The 24097-nt window shown below is 35.2% G+C and overlaps 3 protein-coding genes and 1 pseudogene across 3 annotated transcripts; 1 reads left to right on the top strand and 3 right to left on the bottom strand.

Moving 5' to 3' along the window:
• Window positions 1-4572: 4572 nt before the first annotated feature.
• On the bottom strand, window positions 4573-5924 carry LOC132607941 (receptor kinase-like protein Xa21). Its single transcript, XM_060322024.1, has 2 exons — window positions 4985-5924; window positions 4573-4625 (listed from the first exon to the last, which is right to left on the bottom strand). The coding sequence occupies exons 1-2, from the start codon at window positions 5922-5924 to the stop codon at window positions 4573-4575; spliced, it is 993 nt and encodes a 330-aa protein (XP_060178007.1).
• A 70-nt stretch (window positions 5925-5994) lies between these two features.
• Window positions 5995-7215, bottom strand: LOC132607940 (probable leucine-rich repeat receptor-like protein kinase At1g35710). The gene is made up of 3 exons (XM_060322023.1): window positions 7211-7215; window positions 6054-6546; window positions 5995-6006 (listed from the first exon to the last, which is right to left on the bottom strand). The coding sequence occupies exons 1-3, from the start codon at window positions 7213-7215 to the stop codon at window positions 5995-5997; spliced, it is 510 nt and encodes a 169-aa protein (XP_060178006.1).
• Window positions 7216-7428: 213 nt separating this feature from the next.
• LOC132607939 (receptor kinase-like protein Xa21) lies at window positions 7429-8500 on the bottom strand (annotated as a pseudogene).
• Window positions 8501-12711: 4211 nt separating this feature from the next.
• On the top strand, window positions 12712-13833 carry LOC132605131 (uncharacterized). The gene is made up of 2 exons (XM_060318382.1): window positions 12712-12809; window positions 13333-13833. Exons 1-2 carry the CDS (start codon window positions 12735-12737, stop codon window positions 13804-13806), a joined length of 549 nt encoding a protein of 182 aa, XP_060174365.1. The 5' UTR covers window positions 12712-12734; the 3' UTR covers window positions 13807-13833.
• The last annotated feature ends 10264 nt before the right edge of the window (window positions 13834-24097 follow it).

The raw sequence follows: 24097 nt of genomic DNA, 5'->3' as shown, positions 1-24097 counted from the left end.
TATCCGGTGGAATAGTCGAAGTGCGTGCAAGTTGATCCAAAAATCAAATAGATATACTCATGAGCATAATGCATACACAAAATTCAGAAGAAAATCTGGACAATTGAGTAATACTCCCTTTGTCCCAATTTATGAGGCACAATTTGACTAGGCACAGAGTTTAAGAAAGAAAGGAAGACATTTGAAATTTGTGATCCAAAACAAGCTTTAGATTTTTTTGTGTGATTATCAATCATCTTATAAAGTTAAATTGTTTCTAAATATAGAAAGGTGACATTCTTTTTGGGATAAACTAAAAAAAAAATGTGTCACATAAATTAGGACAGGACAGAGAGAGTTCTATTTTTGCATACACATAAGTTCAGAGGCAAATCTGGACCATTGTGCAAAGTTCAAGGGAAAAATTTGAGCCTTTTCTCTTGTGAAAAAAGGTCACATGTTGGAAGCTTCCACAGTGAGTGAATATTTGGACCAATTTTGTAGCGGTAGGGGCACATTTTATCCCAACTATTAACGGATAGCTTACTGTGGCCATTTTCCAAAGTTTAGTGGCATATTTGACCGTTTTCCTTTATAATATCACTACTTACCAGTTAAAAAAAAAAAAAACTTTATGGAGAATTTAACATTCACCCACTTAGGCCACATTACTGATATTGGTGATAATGATCCAAAGTTCCAAGATAACTAGATAAATATAAACAAGATATTGTTATGTAAGAATCAAGGCCGAATCATGGTCAATATAAGTCGAGTACTTTTCATGTTGTCACATATAACCTTAATGAGAAAGTTAAGTCTCTAAATTGATGCAAGATGAAGACGATCAAGAAATCCAAAAAAATCAAAAAACACAAGATTGAAATTCAATAGAAAGAAAGTCTAAGAAGTTCAAGTTTGAAGATCAATTATCACTATTCACGTTTTTAGCATAAACCTAAATTTTGCAATAGAGTTATTTTCTCTATTTCTTGTTCTTTATCCTTGTTTTTTGTTCCAAGCAAGGTGGTGATAGTTTTTATCTTGTTTTCAATAGCATGCGGTGTTTCTTTATCACGTAAGTTGATTTCAAGTGGTGACTTAGGAACTTTGTTGGTTCTTGATCATTCAAGAACACGTTTCTTGAAAACAATTTCGTTCTATTTCACACCCAGAACCCTAATTTTCTTTCCATCATTGTACCCTCAATATTTACTCGTTTTAAACGATTCAAGAGCCATTTTTATAGTTCAAATCGTCATCTTTCTCCTCGTCTTGAAATCACATAATTTCGAGAAGTATAGCCCGATTTAGGTCCGTTTCTTGAATTCTGCCCATCAAGCGCTTCAACAACAAGATCCTGGTCGATTGATTCTTTGTTAACTCGAAGAATCACATCATAAATTCTGCAGCTTCCACCATCAATCTATGTATTTTGATGCTTTTGGATTTTATTCATGTATCCTGGAAAATAATAAAAATATGAAAACAGATTTTCTTGATATGTAGTTTCATGTTCATAAAGGATGTGTCCAAATAATCAACCAAAAAGAAAAAGAAAATAAGAAAACAGAAAAAAGAAACATAAACCTGGGTAAGAAAATCTATATTCTCAACGTGTTCCCTATATTGATTTGGTAATAATGTGTTAGTAAATGGATCAACTACTGTTGGAAAAGTTATTCATATGTTTTTTAAGTTATTTAATATTATTCATATGTTCAATAGGTATATAACAGCTCTCTGATAAAGAGGGTATAGAAGTAACTCATTTATTCCTTGACCTCACTTAACTTGACTTCTTGCTGATGTAGATTCGTTGCCTCTCCTTCTCTTCTTTCTTTCTTTCAAACCTAACATGTAACTTTGATTAGCATCTAGCTTGTGTTTGTTATTATTAAGTTCCTCAACATGCTGTCGGTAGCTACATTTTGTTTTGTGAAATACCATTCCGAAACAGATCTGTTAGATCCCGTACCTCCTGTCATACTCTTCTTGTTTAAAAGGTTTTCCTTGATGCCAAGTTTCGTGTTACTTCTGCTGCAGGAAAGCGAAAAACAGAAAAACAGGAAGAGATGAGTGCTTACAATGCTTTTAAAGCTTGTGCTCCAATCTCCTGGAGCTCTAATCTGTACATAACCCTTGTGAGGGGTATTCCAGGCACTAGAAGGCTCCATAGATGTACCTTAGAGGCACTGCACCTCGGCAAATGCAACCGGACTGTGATGCGATGGAACACACCTACTGTTAGGGGAATGCTTCAGCAGGTTTTAAATTATTTATGAATTTTATGCCTTTTTTGTTTCTATGCAACTATGCTAGTTTCGACATGAAGTAGTAATTAGCTATATTACATTTTTGTACTGATCTTAGGTGAAAAGGTTGGTTGTCATCGAGACAGAAGAGATGTACAATGCACGTAAGGAAAAAAAAGCTAACCACGGAGCCCTTCGTCCTCCTTTGATTGTAAATCATCAACCAGTCCCTTCAGCCAATTCCCTTCAATACTGGTTGAAATTCTTTGCTTGTTTGCCTCTTTGATTTTATTCCTCCAAATGGGATCATGTGCTAGTGCAGCTAGATATGATTTTGGGGCATTTGAAAGTTGTTAGAAATGTAGTAGGAGCTTTTGCTCAAGTCATTTCTTGTTAAACTACCTTGCATCTCCCTATTCAGGTTATCATTTGAGGTGGTTCGGGTTGTTATTTAGTAGCGGTTATGAAGGTGCTTGCTTAGAGATAAAAACTAATGACTGCTTTTTTGGGGGTAATCCAGATAGTTGATTAGGTTAGTTGGTGGTGTCAACAACAACGCTTAAAGAAAGATGGCGTAAGCTCTTCATGTAATAAAAGACTTTATCATGATCCAGGTCGTTCATTTTTTACCTTTTTGTCAGTTCTATGTAATTACAAAAAATTATTTCAAACCTTCTCCTTAGAATTTAAAGTGTATGGATATTCATGCGAGAATCTCTCCATATAGAATTCCATTGGTGTATATTCCTGCAAGAATCTCAACAATTACTGGTTCTGATTCTACATATTGCAAATCTTCAATTAAAGCAAACATGAGCAAAAGGAGGAATTTATTGATGGTGTCGAGGGGTTTTTGTCTATTAGCTAGTTGGTGATGCAATGGTTTACCCAATGGATTGATTAGTAGCTGGTCCGAGAAGATGACAGCAACATTAGGATTGTCACCTTGATGTTATAGAAGTTATTAATTTAAGCTTATTCTTCCAAGTGCAGTGTGAATATTTCTAGTTGCTTCTAAGAGGCTACTGTAATTGACATGAGGGCCAAATGCTCTAAGAGCCTGACTCCATGGCTATGTTGAAAGTGATAAGATCTCTGAGTTCACTCCAGTAACAATGATCACAAATTGTCTTTATGAGGAAAAAAAAAAGATTAGAAATGGCATTGTAGAACATATTCATTCTCACTTTCATTTGGCATTGTAGAACATATTCATTCTCACTTCATTGGATATGAAAGTGTGTTAATGGAAGATTCGAGTCCCGAAAACTGATAAAGCCATGACATGCTCTATGGAGAAAGGCTGCTCGTAGTGATGACATCCTTAGTCTGGAGAATAGCAGTTGCTCTATGGAGAAAGGCTGCTCTTAATTTACTAGTTTCTGTAGATTATTAGATCTAGTCTTTTGAGGAGGGATGATTAAGATATTCAAATTTTTTTGTAGTTTGAGACATAGGGATAAAGACATTCAAAAGACATTCAAAAGACATACAAAAAGATATAGGGATAAAAACATTCAATTTTGTAGATGAGAAAACATGTGTTTATCCCTACGTCTTTTAGTTCGCACCAACTCCATTGAGCTATCAAAGGAATGATTGGTCATAGATGTAATACAAGGTTTCTGTACAACAACTTAGTAATAATTGGCAATACTAAAGCAATCATATAGCTTGGAATCTGCATTCTGCAGTTAAAACTTTTCATCTCTTCTGCATGCAGTGATAGTCTCCTGAAAAAGATGCAATATTAAAGCAGCTAATGTTACAGAAACGCGATTTATTCCTTTCGTTTCTTCTTCACTGGTAGCTTATTTCTTCACAACCTCTGAATCACACAACACAGATCATGTGGAGTGATGAAACTGGCCTAAATAATCATTGAAAACTGAAATAAAAGAGTTAAAGAATCTCTTTTTAAGTCTTTGCACAACTAGTGACGTACTGATGTCTTATCTTATTTAGGGCTGAAAGAGCATCTTCAATGTTAACTCTTGCATCAGGTGACACTAAAGTGAAACTCAAAGCCAATTCCATGATAGACAATACACATTGCATCTTTGCTTTAATATGTTCTTCCTCTGGCCTTAACAAATTGGCATCCACAAATTGACCAACTCCACTTGGAAAAGAATCATTAATCCAATATCTTAGGCTAAAATATCCAGTAAACAATTCATCACTTGGCCTCATCCCAGTAAATGTTTCCATCATCATGATACCGAAGCTATAAACATCACAGCATTTGGATACTATTCCATCCTGTCCATATTCTGCAATCATGGGCGAAATCTTGTTAGATAAGTTTCCTGATAATCTGAAATAAAATTTCGTGTAACTAATACAAATGTTTGGTATGCAGTATAAAAGTTTGCACTGCTAACATAATATCTGCATAATTAATACAATGTTTAGTTTTCGATATTAAGCAAACTAATGTAGCGTCATTTGCTAGTACTAAACTCTGTATCACTAAAACTGATATGACTTATACTGTAATCTATGTATCATTGCGGGTGATAGAACATGAATATGAATGTGTATTAGCAATAGTTGGATAAAAGTATCCAAATACAAAAATATGCTTAATATTGGCACTCTCTGCATAACAATCCGTATATCATAGTTCACCGAAGTATAATTACGCATTATTATTCACTGTATAATAATCCCTAAAATACTATTCACGACATGACAGTGATTTTGAAATCCGAAAACCTAAAGCATGCCAAGTTTGAAAGTTTTATTACCTGGAGCAATGTATCCAATGGTTGCAATAGTCCTTGTTTGGACAAAAGTCTCCCCATCAGCTAGCAATTTTGCAATGCCAAAATCACTCAGATGGGCAATCATGCCTCGATCTAGCAAGACATTGCTTGGCTTCAAGTCACAATGCACCACAGGTGTTGGATACCCGTTGTGGAGATAATCTAATGCTGATGCCACATCTATCATAATATCTAGCCTCTGCAAGATGTTTAAGAACAAGTCATGAGAGTGTATCCACTTATCAAGTGTTCCATTGGGCATGTATTCCAATACTAAGGATTTAAAGTCTTGGTTGGAACAACTAGTGATCACTCTTGTGAGATTTCGATGGCGAAGGTTGCGTAGTATCTCACATTCTGTTTCAAAGCTCTTGAACGCTCCCTCCAATCGCACATTGAATACCTTTGCTGCCAAAAGAGTCCCGTATTTAAGTATCCCTTTGTACACCATGCTGAAACTCCCAGTACCAAGCAAGTTGCTCCCACTGAATCCGCCTGTTGCTTGTTGAAGTTCATGATAAGATATTCTTTCATGTCTTTTCACCAAAGTTACTTCGGTTTGACCTGGATTCTTCTTTTTCTTTCTCCATCTTAACAACACATATCTGAGGACCAATGCAAGAAACGTTGATCCAATACCTAATACGATATATAGTCCTACAAGTGTTTTCTTTCTTCTTGACTTCTTAGTGAATTTGAGGAAACATGGCGACACATTAAAGCGAGGAGCACCACAGAGTGCATCGTTAGACATGAAAGATTGACCGGTGAAGTTTGCAAAAGAACCACCACTAGGAATTTCTCCCGTTAATTTGTTAAAAGAGATGTCAAAGTACTTGAGATGTAAGAGTGCTTCAAGTGACTTTGGGATTTCACTAGTAAGATTGTTGTAAGAACAATCCAAGAATTCCAATCCCACCATTTTCCCAAATGAGCTTGGGAAAGACTAATTAACCTTTCAAGCCCCCCCCCCCCCCATAGTACTAGGAATATTACTGGAAAAACTATTTTTTGACAGATCGATTAGTATCACAGTCTTTAGATTACCAACCTCAGGAGGTATACGCCCGCTAAACAGATTTGCTGATACATTGAGTTCTAAGAGATCTTGAAGGCTCCAAAGGCTTTCAGGTAAGATGGAACTCAATCTGTTGAAAGCCAAATGAAGATATCTTAAAGTAGAAACATTTCCTAAACATGCTGGAACTGAACCCGATATTTGATTTCCAGTCAACTTTAAAGCTCCAAGATTCGGTAAACTACAGATATCATCAGGTATAGTTCCACTTAGACTGTTATTTTCCAAGTAAAATTCTTGAAGATTGTTCATAGTTCTCAACTTCTCAGGAATAGAACCAGTGAATTCATTATGAGACAGAGCTAACACACGTAAACCACTTAGGTTTCCAATTTCTTCCGGGATTGTGCCCTTCAGTTTGTTTCTACGTGCAACAAACATCCGAAAAGAATCAGAAAAATTTCCAATAGAAGCTGGAAGAAAACCATTCACAGGATTATCTTCAATGACCACTTCTCTTAAATATCTGCAATTAGTCAGGGACGAAACGAATCCTAACTCAGAAGAAAATGGCTCATTAATGAAATTGTTATTGCCCAAGTATAGGACTTCAAGACACTCTAAGGAACCAAGTGAATAAGGAATTGGACCTGTAAACTTGTTGCTTGCAAGGTCTAGAAGAGTTAGCCTTGAAGCATTCAAGATGGTAGGAGCAATTCATCCACTGAGATTATTTGATCCAAGGTAAACTTCCACAAGATTAGGCGTTCCAAGGCCTAAATCTGAAGGTAAACTACCTGATAACTGATTTCCATATATAGTAAATATCTGCAATGCTGAAATGTTGAAAAGTTTTGCAGGAATAGTACCACTTAACTTATTTCTGCTTAACCCAAGCACTTGGAGTTTTTGTAGATTACCTATCTCAATTGGTATCTCTCCTGGGAATTAGAAAAGAAATGTATAAACATTAGTTCAGACTGACATTACATGCTTAGCTTTTGAGGAATCTTTAGAACAAAAAGCAAAAAAAACAAAGGCAGAATACTTGAAGACCTCCCTAAATTTGGCAAGTTTTATTCAAATCTCCCTTAAACTATGTCTGGTCCTAACTACACCCATGTACTTGGTTTTTCTTGATTGTTTTTTAATATTTGTTACCACCTCAAACAATAATTGGTCCTAATTACCTCATGTACTTGGTTTTTCTATAATCCAAGTGATTTCAAAATGACATTTGGCGCGTGAGAGTGTAAAATAACAACCACATTAATCTGATGTGTAAAAAATCTAAAATACTATTTCCTTTTATATAGTCATTCCAATGGCTATTTCCTTATCTCCTTCCATATATCTTCTCTATTCCTCTATTAGAATACAACCCAAGTTTTCTTTCTTTTACCATTTTTCTTTTGAGGGGCTAACGACTATTGAAAAGCCAAGTATAAGGGGTAATTAGGACCAGTAATTGTTTGAGGGGGTGACAATTATAAAAAAAAAAGGCAACTGTAGGAGGTAATTCGGACCAGGTATAGTTTAAGGGGGATTTGAATAAAACACCAATTTTAGGGGGTCTTTAGGTATTCTGCCCCAAAAAACAAAAGATAATTCATAAAATGGACCTTCTAAATGGTTTTCTCCAAGATGCAACAGTGTGAGCATAGTTAGGTTCCCAAGTTCTCTTGTTATAGTTCCAGTGAACTCATTTCCAGACAATGTCAACCATTCTAGCTTTGAGCATTTCTCTAAATTTGGTGGAATTAGGCCATCTAGGTAGTTGGATGAGAGTAAAAGCACTTCAAGATTTGGGAGATTGCTACAAATATCTACTGGAAGTTTACCAACAAGACGATTGCGTATTATAGCAAGAGTTACCAGGGAAGTCATGTTGAAGATTGATGGGGGCATAGAGCCAGTAAGCCTGTTACCCTGCAGGTCTAAAATTGTCAAGTAACGAAGGTCGCCGATTTCAGGAGGGATTTTTCCTTGAAGAAAATTTCTCTGTATTCTTAACTCTTCAAGATTTGTGAGATTGGAGAAGGAAGACGGAATTTCCCCTGAGAATTGGTTGTTGGAAAGGTAAATGAATCGAGGGTTAGGTAACAAAGTTAAGAATGATGGAATGGAACCACTAAAATTGTTTCTTGTAACATCAATCAGTTTCAACCTCTGCAAACGAGTCAACTCTTTTGGAAAATCTCCGTGGAAAGTGTTGTTACTGATGTCAAGGGAAACGAGAAACGAGAGGTTTCCAAGATGTGGAGGAACAGTACCCTGAAGTTGCATGCTAGAAATATCTAAAGCAGTAACTCTATTGTGACGCCCACTGCAAGTGATACCTATCCAGCTGCAAACTGGGCTGGAAGAAGACCAGTTACTTGCTAAGACGTTGTTTGGATCAGAAAAATGTGAGATTTGAAAGCAAGAAGAGCAGCTTCATCAGTGGCGACGTTAGGAATAATAGCCAAACACGCAGTAACGTGGAAGATTTAAGTTGTGGTGACAAAAAAGTCTGATAATTAGAAATGGTGCAAGTTTGACCAAAGGTCAAACTTGTCTTAAAAATGTGATTAACTTAAATTGGGACCGAATTACAATTTTTAAAACTTATAATCTTTTACAAAATACACAAAAGCCCATACACACTATACAAAAATTTCTTCCAACCCACACACATTATACAAAAACTCCTTCCAACCCCAACCCACTTCCCCCACGACCCACTTCGTTTTATTTCAAAAAAAAAAATAGCAGTTCATTCTTCAGTTCATCTCATCTCTCTCTCTCTCTCTCCGTTGCTGCTGTTCAAACCGGCGATCAGTGACCACCATTGTTGTTGCTCGTTCCTCTCTCTCCATTGTTGCTGCTGCTGCTCATTTTTCTCTCTCTCCATTGTTGTTGCTTGTCTATTCATTCTCAGGTAAACTTTTTTTTTCACTTGGTTCAAAAGTTAGGGTTTTGAAATCAGAGTATGAAAATGATGATTTTGGTTAGAGAAGATGAAGGAGAGCATGGGTTTTTCTTGAATGTTGTTTGTTTTGCTGTAGTTTCGTGTATTTGTTGCACTTGTTGGGGTTTGTGAGTTTTTAAATAGTGGTTGTGGTTGTGAAATTATGGTATTTGGTGCTGTTTTGTTCTTTTTCTCCTTGTTATTTCGAAAAAAAAGGCTTGCAATTTTGTTGATGTTTTCCAACAACTGAGGTTACTTGTTGCAGCAAATTCAGCACTTGTTTGATAGTTGCAAACATCTGCTGAGGTTGCATGGTTTTGGTGTATTTTGTTTAAGTTGTGAGTGAGATTTGTGATGGTTGTGTGTTTGTAGTGAAATATAGATGATGTTTTGTAGTTAAATTTAGATGTTTTTGCTGTTGTTGTTGCTGTCATGCTATGGTTTAGGAAAAGGTTTGATTTTATCCAACAACTGCTGGATAAAATCAAAACAATTGTTGAGGTTTTTGCAGCAACTGAAGCAGTTGTTGTAGCATATTAACAAGCTGTTGTAAAAAATCTAAACAGTTGCTAAGCTGTTGCAACTGTTTTCTATTTCCAACAGATTAAGATTCTGCTGCAACAAGTAATAAGTTGTTGCAACAACTTCGTATTTTGTTGCAATATATTATTAATCTGTTGCAACAACTGATTACTTGTTGCAACATATTCCTTTTCCCTTTTTACTTTGAATGTTGCACTAACCAATTAAAACTATTTTTCTATCTCTTGTGTGTAGATAAAATGTCTCCAGTTAAAAGAAAAGGAGAGAAACCAACTGAGGGAGAAAGTAGTAAAAGAGCTAAGGTGCAAACACCATTAGATAAACTTGTGACTGCTATTTGTCAATCAACAAATGAGGAAAGAGTTAGTGAAACTAGGGCTTCAGAAAGAGAGGAAACCCACGAAACCTCTGTTGGGCATGAAAAAGAAAGTGATAAAAATGAACAAAGTGAAGAAACTAGAGAAGAAAGTGAAAAAGATGATGAAAAATCTGCTGAAAGAGATGAAGAAAATGCTGAAGGAGATGAAGAAGAAGGAGATGAAAAAGAAGTAAGTGAAGAAGAAGGAGATGAAGGGGATGAAGGAGCTGAAGGGGATGAAGGAGGTGAAGAAGAAGTAGAAACTGAAAATGGTAATGAAGAAGAAGAAGAAGAATCAACATATCAGATCTTGGCTGAGTTAAGAAGAAAAAGGAAACATAATGTGGATGCCAATCTTGTTGAGTCTTCTAGTATTGTCATAGATCCCAATAAACCTTCGATTGAGGAGGTCGTCAAGAGTTTCAGCATTGAAAAGTACGGCGTGACGATGCCGCTGAATGAAAATAAGGATTTGTCTGGTGATTTTGTGGTTAGATCAACCATGGGCAAGGGCTTTGACACCTTCAGGGGCATTCTCCGGCAGCAGGGGTTGGAGAATTTCTTTAGGGCTAGCTGCTTTGGGCTCTATTTAGATTTGCCTGAAGATACCAGTGCCCGATTTCAAATGACAATGGTTTCTGAGCTTTTGAAGCGTAAGATTATTTGTGATAGAAAGGATGAGATTTGGATCAATTACTGTGGCATGCCGGTTTGCTTTGGCATGAAGGAGTTTGCCATAGTTACCGGATTGAGATGTTATCCTTATGAGCCTCTTCCTACTGTTGTATTAACCAAGCCAGTCCGGACGCCCAAGGCAGACAAGAAAGCGAAGGGTTCCAAAGCTAAGAATAATGTCTCTTTGGTAAACTTAGTGGGAAGGAGCTACACTCAAAAGAAATTATTGCAAGACTTGGAGTCCAAAACTTTCTCAAAAAAGCACAAGGAGGCACTGTGCTTAGTTTGGTTTATGCATAGTGTTCTTTGGGCAAGAGACGTAAACTACAACATACCGCTTGGATTGATTAAACTTGTTGAGGACTATGATGCCTTCAACAACTATGCCTGGGGTTTTCAAAGCTTTAGCTTGACTGTTGAATATTTGATGAAGGATTTGAAGCCAACGGGGAAGACACAAAACCTATATGGCTTCCCTTGGGCTTTCATGGTAAATTTTCTTTAATGTTTTACCTTTTTTTATTTTTTATTTCAATCACTATTTTGATTTTTGATGGCATCTTTTTTTTCTAGGCTTGGGCATTTGAAGCCATTCCTCACCTCAAGCATCAAGTCAAGGAATACTCCAAAGAAGTTACCTATCCAAGAATTCTTATATGGCTCACTGCCAGGAACAACACAAAATTGAGTGTTGACCATTTCAACCCCCCTAAGGAAGCTGTAAGCATTAGAACACAACAGATGACTAGATGTTGCAACAACTTTTATAATCTGCTGCAACAATACATTCATCTGTTGCAACAAGTTATGCATCTATTGGACAATGTCCAACAGATAATTAACCTGTTGCAACAAGTTACCCAACAGATGAATATGTTATAACATGCAACTAGTTTTTTACAACAGATGAGTAACCTGCTGTAACAAGTTACCCATCTGTTGGAAAATGTCCAACAGATGATAAACCTGCTGCAACAAGTTGACAATCTGTTGGACAATTTCCAACAAGTACCACAGTTGTTGCAACATATCACTTTATTTACTAATTTGATAACTTCTGAATCTGTTACAGTAAGTTTTTACAACAAGTACAATAATCTGTTGCAACAAATTACTAATCTGTTGTACAATATCCAACAGATGAGAAACCTGCTGCAACAAGTTACCCATCTGTTGGAAATTTTCCAACAGATGAGAGACCTGCTGCAACAAGTTACCTATCTGTTGGACATTGCCCAACAGATGTGTAACCTTTTGCAACAACCTGTTAACTTGTTTTAAATAGGTTTTGCTTTTTATGATTTAGCACCATTATGATATATCTATTTTTTTGTTGTAGGTTGTGAACCCATGGCTTGTCCCAACAATAAGAGAGTTGGAGATGCCATGCCTTGTCACCTTTGTGCCCATAGAATCTGTGTCTGACAGACTGATGAATGGGTTCAAAGGGGAATTGGCTGGAGTGACGGCCATCACTAGGGTTGATGATGTTGTAGCTGGTGGTGGTGGTAATGTTGCTGGTGGTCATGTTGTTGTTGGTGTTGGTGGTGATGTTGTTGTTGATGCTGTTGGTGGTGCTGATGCTGTTGGTGGTGGTGTTCATCCTGTTGATGTTGTTGTTGGTGGTGGTGGTGATGATGTCCCAACAAGTATTGCTGGGGAAAAATTAAGAGATGATGATGCTAATATTGGTGGATTTACCCCAGTTCCTGGATTGAGTGATTTTTCAGGATTTGGTGGTAATTTTAGTAGTGGTGGATTGAGTGGTAGAAGATTTGTTGATGTTGGTGCCGGTACTTCTAAGGTCCCCTCATGTGCTTGTGAGTGCACCACTTGCAAGGACAAAATGGATAATTTGATTAGAAAGGTGGAGGAATTGGTGCAGGCCCAAGAAGCCACAAACACTTCTATGCAGAGGTTGATATCCAAGAGGGGTATCAAACCATCAAAGAATCTTTCCTCACCTTATACTCTTGTTCATGCTCGGAGGAGGGGCAAAGCAATTGCCAAGGCACTTGCATCAGTTAGATCAAGAAGATCTGTTGCTACTCCTAGTAAGTCAATTGAGACTCCTCTTCTTGATGTTGGGTCAAAAGTGCTAAAAACGGTGGATATTTTCAAGCCTGTACATGCCTAAAGAAAGAAAAAGGTTGAGACTGCAATCAAGTCCAAAAAGAGTGGGAGAACCATGTACTCAATGCATGAATTTGGAGCAGCAGACTTCAAGGCTCTGACAAGCATAGAAATATGGTGGGAGGATTGGGTAAGTTTCAACACTTGTATATATCTATCTAATTCAGTATGTTGTTGCAAAAAGTAGATAATCTGTTGCAACAAGTTAACTAGCTGTTGCAACAGTTCATTTATTTTGTTGAATCTGCTGCACCAAGTTAACTAGTTGTTGCAACAAGTAGATAATATGTTGCAACAAGTTAACTAGTTGTTGCAACAGTTCCTTTATTTTGTTGAATCTGCTGCACCAAGTTAACTAGTTGTTGCAACAAGTAGATAATTTGTTGCAACAAGTTAACTAGCTGTTGCAACAAGTAGATAATCTGTTGCAACAAGTTAACTAGTTGTTGCAACAGTTCCTTTATTTTGTTGAATCTGCTACACCAAGTTAACTAGTTGTTGCAACAAGTAGATAATCTGTTGCAACAAGTTAACTAGTTGTTGCAACAAGTAGATAATCTGTTGCAACAAGTTAACTAGCTGTTGCAACAGTTCCTTTATTTTGTTGAATCTGTTGCACCAAGTAACTAACTGTTTTACTACTTTTACTTTAGTATGTAGATGAAGTCCTGCTTCTAATGCGTATGAGGCAAATCAATTTCCCCGAGTACTATGATTCTACTGACATAATCCTGGACCTCAACTTTTACAACAACATGTCCAAGAGGTACGCAGAATTGACAAAAGAGAGTACAGTTCCAAATGTCGTGTCTTTGAAGGTTAGACTTGCTGAATTCAAGTGGGATGATGATATGGTCGATTATTGTAGGGGTGTCAGACCCTACCCGGGAGGCTGCTCGTGGGCTGGTGCAAAGAGGGTTTTAACAGTGATGAATATTAATGCCACACATTTTGTCACTCTCGAGTTCATGATTGAAGAGGGAGTGGTAAATGTGTATGACTGCAACGTTCCTGTCTATGAAGAATCTGATTTCTTTTGTTTCATGGAGCCGGTAATGGAATTGTGGCCCAAGTTATTGCAACAGAGTGGAATGTTCGCACACTTGCCTTGCAAAGTTACTCAATGAATCGTGGGAATTCAATAGGCTACAGAATCTCCCCCGCAATGTCACTGGTAAGGCATGTGGTTCGTGGTCAATTGCTTTTATGGAGGCTTTGCTTACCGGCACAACTAGGACAAAACCCGAAAGTCTAATCAGCGACAACTCTGTAGGGAGGATGCAATGGAGATGGGCATTAGGTGTCATTGAAAAGGTGTTGGAGCCTTAAGATGGGTTGATAAACAATTCATTGTTTTTGCGTTTTTTGGAGCCAAAATGTGGCCTGTTGAACAATTTAAGTATATATTAGGAGTTTCTTTTATGACATTATGTAATTTAAGTATATATTAGGTGTTCAGTACTTTTCTAAGACATTTTGTTAAGTATATATTAGGTGTTCATTATTTAAGTTGTGTTCAATACATTATGTTCAGTGGTTTCAGTAGTTTTAAACAAGTCACAAAATCTAACAGCTGTTGAAGAAGCTGTAACGACTGACCCATCTGTTGCAACAAGTTTTTAATATGTTGCAACGGATGAGTAAGTTGTTGCAACAAGTTTGTAAATTGTTGCAACAGATGGTTCAGTTGTTGCAACATATGGGTCAGTTGTTGCGACAAATCTAACTGATGTTGAAGAAGTTGCAACAAGTTGATAATCTGTTGCAACAAGTTTGTGATCTGTTGCAACAGATGAGTAAGTTGTTGCAACAAGTTTGTAAATTGTTGCAACAGATGGTTCAGTTGTTGCAACATATGGGTCAGTTGTTGCGACAAATCTAACTGATGTTGAAGAAGTTGCAACAAGTTGATAATCTGTTGCAACAAGTTTGTGATCTGTTGCAACAGATGAGTCAGTTGTTGCAACAAATCTTTCAATTGTTGAAGAAATTGCAACAACTAACCCATCTGTTGCAACAAGTTTGTAATCTGTTGCAACAGATTGGTTAGTTGTTGCAACAAGTTACTAATATGTTGCAACAGATTGGTTAGTTGTTGCAACAAGTTACTAATATGTTGCAACAAGTGCATTATCTGTTGTAACGGATGAGTAACCTGTTTAAAAGCTTCACATTTAGTAAACAATAAGTATCATTGGTTTTCGTTGTTTACACCTAAATATGGGTGAATCAAGTAGTTCTCATCAAATTACACCAACGATCGCTCGACTTGGGAAGAATACGCTTAGTTGATCATATGTCCTGACTCAGAATACCATCAAATTGGTTAGAAACATTTAATAAACAATAAATATCATTGCATTTTCGATGTTTACACCTAAATATGAGTGAATCAATTAGTTCTCATCAAATTACACCAACGATCGCTCGATTTGGGAAGTATACGCTTAGTTGATCATATGTCCTGACTCAGGATACCATCAAATTGGTTAGGAACATTTAGTAAACAATAAATATCATTGGATTTTCGATTTTTACACCTAAATATGAGTGAATCAATTAGTTCTCATCAAATTACACCAACGATCGCTCGATTTGGGAAGTATACACTTAGGTGATCATATGTCCTGACTCAGGATACCATCAAATTGGTTAGGAACATTTAGTAAACAATAAATATCATTGGATTTTCGTTGTTTACACCTAAATATGAGTAAATCAAGTAGTTCTCATCAAATTACACCAACGATCGCTCGATTTGGGAAGTATACGCTTAGTTGATCATATGTCCTGACTCAGGATACCATCAAATTGGTTAGGAACATTTAGTAAACAATAAATATCATTGGTTTTCGTTGTTTACACCTAAATATGGGTGAATCAAGTAGTTCTCATCAAATTACACCAACGATCGCTCGATTTGGGAAGTATACGCTTAGAATTTCCCATCAAATCAATGAAATTACCGTCTAATCCATTAAGGATGTTAGTAGATATATATATATTGATCACTAAATATCATTGAATTCCTTTGTTTAACACTAAATATCATTGGTTCCCTCTGTTAATAACTAAACATATGTGACTTATATCCTAGTTGTTGCAGCAATTTCATGATCTGTTGCAGCAATTACATAATCTGCTGAAACAATTGCATAATCTGTTGCAACAATTACATAATCTGCTGCAACAATTGCATAATCTGTTGCAGCAATTACATAATCTGCTGCAACAATTGCATAATCTGTTGCAGCAGTTGCATAACCTGTTGCAACAAGTACATAATCTGTTGCAGCAATTATTTAACCTGTTGCAACAAGTACATAATCTGTTGCAGCAGGTAACATAGTTGTTGAACAAGTCATATCACTTGCATAATCTGTTGCAGCAGTTGCATAACCTGTTGCAACAAGTACATAATCTGTTGCAGCAATTGTTTAAACTGTTGCAACAAGTACATAATCTGTTGCAGCAGGTAACATAGCTGTTGAACAAGTCATATCACTTGTTGGATGAAACAACTCATTCTATTTGTTGGATGAAACAAGTTAAGGACTTTCTGCAACAACTCATTCCATTTGTTCTAAAAACTAAAAACACTATAGGAACTTACTGTAACAAGTCATGTCACTTGTTGGAAAACCAAGTTAAGTTAGTTGCTGCAACAAGTACATAATCTGGTTGGCAAAATCCCAACAAGTTACACAGCTGTTGCAACAGAATTTTTACTTGGTGAAAACTGTTCAGAAATTGCAAAACCACAGAACATACATTGGTGATTTGAGCAAGATCAACATATCATTTAAACCAATTTTACTAACAGAAACAACATAAAAATGTCATAAAGTCCAATTTCACAAACACAAAAAATAGTAATTATTATTACAAGACATTGCAAATTTAACAACTAGGGAACAATTCAGTTTGGGCATGTAGTTTTTTTATGGCCAGTTGTTTTGCATATGGAGCATTTTTTTTCCTCGTTGCAAGTGATTCCCCAATTCCACGTCTCCTCTTTGTCCGTCTTCTTCCCGGTTTGCTCGGATCAACATGTGGAGGAGGTATTTCTCTCTCTAAAATCTCCATAGGAACTTCCCAAGATTCTTCAGAAGGCACAGGATACATTTCCTCACAGTATGCAATTATGTAATTCTCCACCCTGTAATATGGAGATGAGTAGTCATAAATCCGCCTTCCAAAATCTTCACCATATTGGACTCGAAGCGCTGCCATAGCATGTGGGCAAGGTATTTTGTCCAGGTCAAAAACTCTACAAGTACAAGATCTTCTTTGCAGATCGACTGTTGCAACTGAACCGTGGTCGATGACGCTGAACTTGTAGTTGGCAATTTGATGGGCCAATAACTTATTACCCAAGTTGACAAATTTTGATATTTTTTTTTTCCATTAAGGGAACAAAGATGGTTGGTGAATCGATGAACTCCATACGCCTCTCATGAAATTTCTCAGTAAACCTCCTGTTTATGGAATCAAATAGAGCAGTAATGGGAAATTCTCTTTCAACATTGAACATTGAGTTTACCGACTCAGCAGCGTTTGTCGTCATAAAATCATACCTGACAAAACAAACATATTAGTGTTGGAACATGTGGCTGAGGCTCAGCTGTGTCAAAAATCACAACAAGTACAATATCTGCCGCAACAAGTTACCTATTAGTTGCAGCAGATACGTTACTTGTTGGAAACAGAAATGTGAAAATACCTATTTCCGGGGCAGAATGCCCTGCTCCATCTGTAGAATCCAGCACGTTCAAGATGTTCGGCGGCCCCAGGAACCAAATCTCTGATTTGATTGAAATGGTCATTGAAGACATCAATATTGTACGCTTTTGCTGCTTTATAAAATTGAGATACGACCGCCCCATTGTGAAAGGTGGTTCTCAGATTTTCCCCTAGGTGCCTCATGCAAAAACCATAATGACATGTAGGGAAGACAATTGAAACCGCCTTTTTGATACTTGGATGTCTATCAGAAATTATGCACAACTCAGGGGTATCCTCTATATAGCTTCTCATTTGTTCAAAAAAATATTTGTACGAAGCATCACACTCCTTGTCCACCACACAAAATGCCACTGGAAAAATCTTTCTTCAAGCAAGCAAGTTTCAACCAAGTGGATAGTTCTTCCTTGTTCTTGAATGACATTCCTTTATAAAAACCTGTTTCATCATCTTGAACATGGCTAGATTGTATTGATTGTGTAGTACCCAATGTATTGCTCGCAACTTCGGGTATAGGAATCGGGTCAGCCCCACTTCCATTATCTGGGATATGCACATCCACCCCATCTAATTCATCATTTAACACATCTTGTTGGTCTTGAGATAAATTGTGGTTCTCTACCGGGCTTCCAACAACGTATACCCTTAAAATGGGCCTAGCTACATCATTCAAATAAGCACGCAAACGAACCTGATCAGTTATCTTAAATGGCAAGACCCTCTGATTTTCAAAAATGTTGTGCATGTAAGTGATGGAAAGATCTTTTGGTTCACAAGTTAATTCGCAATAGGTGATGATTAGGTTCACAAAATCATCGAACATAACATTTCTTTGGACAGTCATCGCTATCGTCTCTAATGTGTCACTACCCTTCCATCGCCAAATATATCGATTATTCTTCTCGATCCATTCACCATGGCAATCAACCCCTATTGTTATTGAGTCCCCCATTAGTGGTGTTCGAGGTACCTGAAGATATTTGTTTTAACAAAATATTGATCATGAGAGTACATATCAAGCTATAACAAAATGAAACAGTTGCAGCAGTTGTTCCAACAGATTATTAACTTGTTGGAACAAGTGGACTACTTGTTGCAACAAGTCACTAATCTGTTGGAGTCAGCTTCAGTTTTTTGGGTTCTGTTTCAGACAAAAATTGAAGCTGACTCCAACAGATAGTTGAGTTGTTGCAACAAGTGGAACACCTGTTGCAACAACTATATAACTTATTGCAGCAAGTCAATAATCTGTTGGAAGCAGCTTTAGTTTTTTGGGTTCTGTTTCAGATAAAAACTGAAGCTGACTCCAACAGATAGTTGAGTTGTTGCAACAAGTGGAACACCTGTTGCAACAACTATACAAATTGTTGCAGCAAGTCAATAATCTGTTGGAAGCAGCTTCAGTTTTTTGGGTTCTGTTTCAGACAAAAATTGAAGCTGACTCCAACAGATAGTTGAGTTGTTGCAACAAGTGGAACACCTGTTGCAACAACTATACAACTTGTTGCAGCAAGTCAATAATCTGTTGGAAGTAGCTTTAGTTTTTTAGGTTACGTTTCAGACAAAAATTGAAGCTGACTCCAACAGATAGTTGAGTTGTTGCAACAAGTGGAACACCTGTTGCAACAACTATACAACTTGTTGCAGCAAGTCAATAATCTGTTGAAAGCGGCTTCAGTTTTTTGGGTTCTGTTTCAGACAAAAACTGAAGCTGACTCCAACAGATCGTTGAGTTGTTGCAACAAGTGGAATACCTGTTGCAACAACTCACTCAGTTGTTGCAAGTTATTTATTTAACAATTACAACAACTTCATAATCTGTTGTAGAAGTTGCAACAACCACATTATATGTTGCAACAACTACAACAGCTACTGTAAGTTGTTGGAAAATCAGTAGATTTATACCCAGATAAAAAATTGAAATAAAACAACGTTGTTGTACTTACCAAATGAGCGGAAAACACTTATGAAGTAATTGCCAGTGCTACACCAACAAAATCCAGTCAAAAAATTACAAAATCGGGTGGTCACAGTTTTTTCTTTCTTGAGCAACAATGGCAGACGAAGAAGAAGAAGAAGAAGAAGAAGAAGAAGAAGAAGAAGAAGAAGAAGAAGAAGAAGAAGAAAGCAAAACAATGGAATGAGTTATGAAGTAATTCCCGGTGCTACACGAATGAAATCCAGTAAAAAAAATTGCAAAATCAGGTGGTCTTGTTTTTTTCTTTCTTGAGCAAAATCCAGTCAAGAAGAAGAAGAAGAAGAAGAAGCAAGAAGAAACAGCAAGAAGAAGAAGAAACGAAGAAAAAAAGTTGAGCCAAAAATGGTGGAAACGGCACAGACAAACAGAATATTTGGCGCGTTATTTTGGCTCTGTAGGGTTTATATGGGTTGGGTCAAAGTGTTAAAAATAAAACTTGGGGGCAAAGTGTAAAAAATAAAGCTTGGGGTTAAAGTGTTAAAAATATAACTTTGGGGTGAGTCAAAATTCTCTAATCACTAATCCAAAGTTTATCACATTTACTCAATTAAAAAAACTAGAGTTACCCCAGCTCAATTTTAAAACTCATTTGTCACCTATAATTAAAAGGCCCAAGTAACGTGATGGAGAAAAAAAGCAGCAAAAGCTAACATAAGAATACTGTTGGTTTTTTCCATAATTGATTTGATTGATTGTCCTTTCGGTGAGCCAAACAAGAGGGGATTAGCGGGGTTGGATGTAGAGTGTAATATACTTCGTCTGTCCCAATTTATGTGACATCAATTTTTTTTTATTTATTTATTCAAAAAAGAATGTCACCTTTCTATATTTAAAAATAATTTAACTTTATGGAATGATTTACAACCACACATTTATATAAGACTTATTTTGAACCACACATTTTAAAAGTTTTCCTTTCTTTCTTAAACTCGGTGCCAAGTCAAATGGTGTCACATAAATTGGGACGGAGGGAGTATTAATTTGGTTGAACCAATAGTTTTGAGTCTTTTGACCAAATTTTTGATAGTCAAATTCATGTGACACGGTTCGAATTTTAAGAATAAAACTTTTAAATTTTGATGTGAATTCGGTCATGGAATATTTAAGTTTTTTGAAATAAAATTACGTACATGGAATATTTAAGTTTTTTGAAATAAAATTTACTTAGTTGAAAATACATAAAAGATACTACAATAAGTCACAATAATTTATAATTTAAAATGCTTTAACGCATATGAAAAATCACAGTTAAAAAAACTCATATGACTCTCAAAGTACGAAAGTGCCACATAATTTGAGATGAAGGGAGTATGTGTTAGGAAATTCTCAAAATATGAATATATATGTGTTAAATTTCGAATTTACTTATCAACCGTTGAGGTCATTGTTTTAGAATGTCAGGCCTATAAAATTTAGATTCTGAATCCGTATCTATCTCGCATCCCAAGACGTACAGGCTTCACTTACACGGTTTCACATTTGCCGTTTGTTTTGAATAAATACACGGTTTCACATTTGCCGTTTGTTTTGAATAAATACTGCCAGATGTATGAACAGAATAGAGACCTTAAGCAATGAGATCCTAAGATCACTCCATTATTTTTTGGTCTTTTTCCTGTTTTAGTATATTGCAACTTGCAAGTCAAAGCTTCCTGGTTCATGCCAAGTTCAAACTCTTTCTTTCTTTCTTTCTTTCTTTCTTTTTTTTTTTTTTTTTTAATGGCAGGGACTTTTGCTGGTCTTCTTTCAAAGGTTTGCTACTTTTTTACATGTACCTTTTTATGATTTTATTCATTAAATTAAACAGTCAACCATCTATCTATCTATATATCTATATATATATATATATATATATATAATAGGAGAGGTATAAGCAATATGGTTAAGTCAAGTGGCAAGCTAATAACAAGCTACTTGACAATTTTAAAACAATGCTTTTCTTTCTTATAATAACATATAATATAAACTAAAAGGTAGAAGATTTGAAATTGGAATATAAAATCTTTTAAATTAAATTTAAAGTTAACGATAAAAGAATCCATATCCATTAGATTTGAAATTGATATCTCTTAGTTGCGGTAAGTTATCAACCTTAGCTTCATTAATTATTTTTTTATATAAGATTAAGCTTATCATGAAAAGATAAAACATGTACTTTTTGGATAAACAAAATTTAAATTGAGAAAAAATAGCTGTATAACAGAATTAATTAAATTTTCTCTTTTTATAAATATAATAAAAACACCTTTTGGGTACATGCATGGGCGGAGCCACCTTTGGCGAAGGGTGGTCAGGTGCACACCCTTCGTCGGAAAATTACGCGGTGTACATAGGTTAAATGTTAGCTACAATGCGTATATATTTAATTTTGCACACCCTTAACACAAGTAAAAAGAAAATTTGCACACCCTTCACTAAATTCTTGGCTCCGCCACTGGGTACATGTTTTATCTTTCAATGATAATTGAAAATTTTCAATTTTTAACTTAAAGTTAATTATTTAAAAACAAATATTATATATAAGATCCACTAGATAATAATCATAAAAGTGATTATAGTAATTATATACATAAAACTCACGTGACATTCAAGAATAATAGGACATGTTTTATCTTTCCATTATAATTGAAAAAATTCAAATTTAAACTTAAAGCTAATTATTTAAAAACAAATATTATATATAAGATCCACCAGATAATAATCATAAAAGGGATTATAGTAATTATCTACATAAAACTCACGTGACATTCAAGAATAATAATCATAATCCGAAATGTAAATAATATATATATTGCATTTTTATTTTTTTGGATAATTGTTATGATATTGTTGGGAAAAAATAATGAACTATTAATGATAAGCCAAGTGATAAGCTAATGCAAGGTCATTTAACAATTTTCGGACAAGGTTTCATATTTTATGTAACAATATTTAATATAAATTGAAATATAAGGTTTTAAATTTGATTTACCATGTAACTTTTTTTGAAAAGGATAAAGTTTTTTAATTGAAAGATAAAATAATGACTTTAAAGATAAAGTTTAATTTTTGACATTATCTTTTGTCAAATCATTATATATACGCACACATACACACACACAAAAAGAGTAATTTGCAATGTGATTAAGCCAAGTGACAAGCTAATGCAAGGTCATTTAGCAATTTTCGGACAAGGTTTAATATATATGTAACAATATTTAATCTAAATTGAAATATAAGGTTTTTAATTTGATTTACCATGTAACTTTTTTTGAAAAGGATAAAGTTTTTTAATTGAAAAATAAAATATCGACTTTAAAGATAAAGTTTAATTTTTGAATTAATTTTATTTTCTTCTCAATAGATAAGTCCGTGCTTAAACTAAGAGTTTGATTTTCATTATTTAATTTTGTTTTCCTCGGTCACAGTATGGTGCTTGGTAGGGATAGAGATCAATGTTTATGAGAAAATTTTGTTACAATCTTGGAAGCTAATTTAAAATTCAAAATCATTTGAACAAAGATCGCTTCAGAATCAATTTTTAAAAAATCAATTGATGGATAAAGCTTTGAGTGGGTGAAGTGATAAACATATGGTTAATTTAAATTGTCAAATAAATGTTTGAATTTGAATTGAATTATATTTTTTTTGAATTTGAAACTATATCTTCTATATTTATTATCTACATCTCTCTTTTGTTCCCCTATTTAATCCCTTCAAATCCAAAGCTGGAGCCAACATTTTCCTCCTTCTTTCCTTTGTGGTGTTCTTTCAATGCTTCATATTCTTACTTTTGTTTTTAATTTAATGTGTTACTATCTCTTTCCTCATTATTCATGTTATTAATTACATTACTTTCTGTTAATTCATTATTGTCATGTTTTTTACTGATGCAATTCAACTTTTCCATATCATTTTTCATATTGCTCTCTTTCGCTTGATTTATTTGTTTTAGGATGTCTCAAGAATTCTAAACTATTTCTTGTCTTTTGTGGTTCAGTTTTACTTATTAATATCATTTTGGAGATCTCTTTCAAATCAAAGTTGTAAGCAGTATCAATTTCTTGACAGCTCTTCATATTTGGAGTACATGTATAATGTATGTTATCCTCAAAGTTTTAATTATTTTGATATATAGTAGTAATACATGCCTACGTCATTACCTTTATTTGAAAAGAATTTTTAAACAGTCAATTCATTACCGTTAATGCAGATTACTATGCAATTGATTGATTTAAAGCGAGGTTATTCAAGATCGTAATTGGTAAGATCAATTCTACTGCTCACTTTAAGACTACGAATGATGGTGAAAAACTTGAAATTGAATTTGTGTGTGTGTGTGTGTAAGAATTGAAAATAACTAATGAGAGAAGAAGGAAAAATAACTCACATGTAAAACCTTTCCTCCCTTTTTAATTAACGGAAAGAAAAAGAAAAAGTGATTAGCGAAAGTAATTTTTTATCCAAATCAACTGTAGTTAAATGAAGTTTTATATTGCCGAATAATTTTTGGAGAAAAAGCTAATACCGTTGTAATATTAATTAGATGTGGTGCACCTAATTAAACTTGAAGAGGAAGTACATTGGCACCAAGAAGAGTAATATGCCAAAAATACTTCCTGTTCAGAGAAAAGCACATAAAGGCATTAAAAAGATCTATAATAACCAACTCAGAGAAAATTAATTAAAATAAACACATGATAGTTGGAAAATGAAAT

This window comes from Lycium barbarum, chromosome 8 (assembly GCF_019175385.1).
Source record: "Lycium barbarum isolate Lr01 chromosome 8, ASM1917538v2, whole genome shotgun sequence".
In the NCBI taxonomy this organism is placed as follows: domain Eukaryota; kingdom Viridiplantae; phylum Streptophyta; class Magnoliopsida; order Solanales; family Solanaceae; genus Lycium; species Lycium barbarum.
This window is presented reverse-complemented; position numbering and strand designations above follow the sequence as displayed.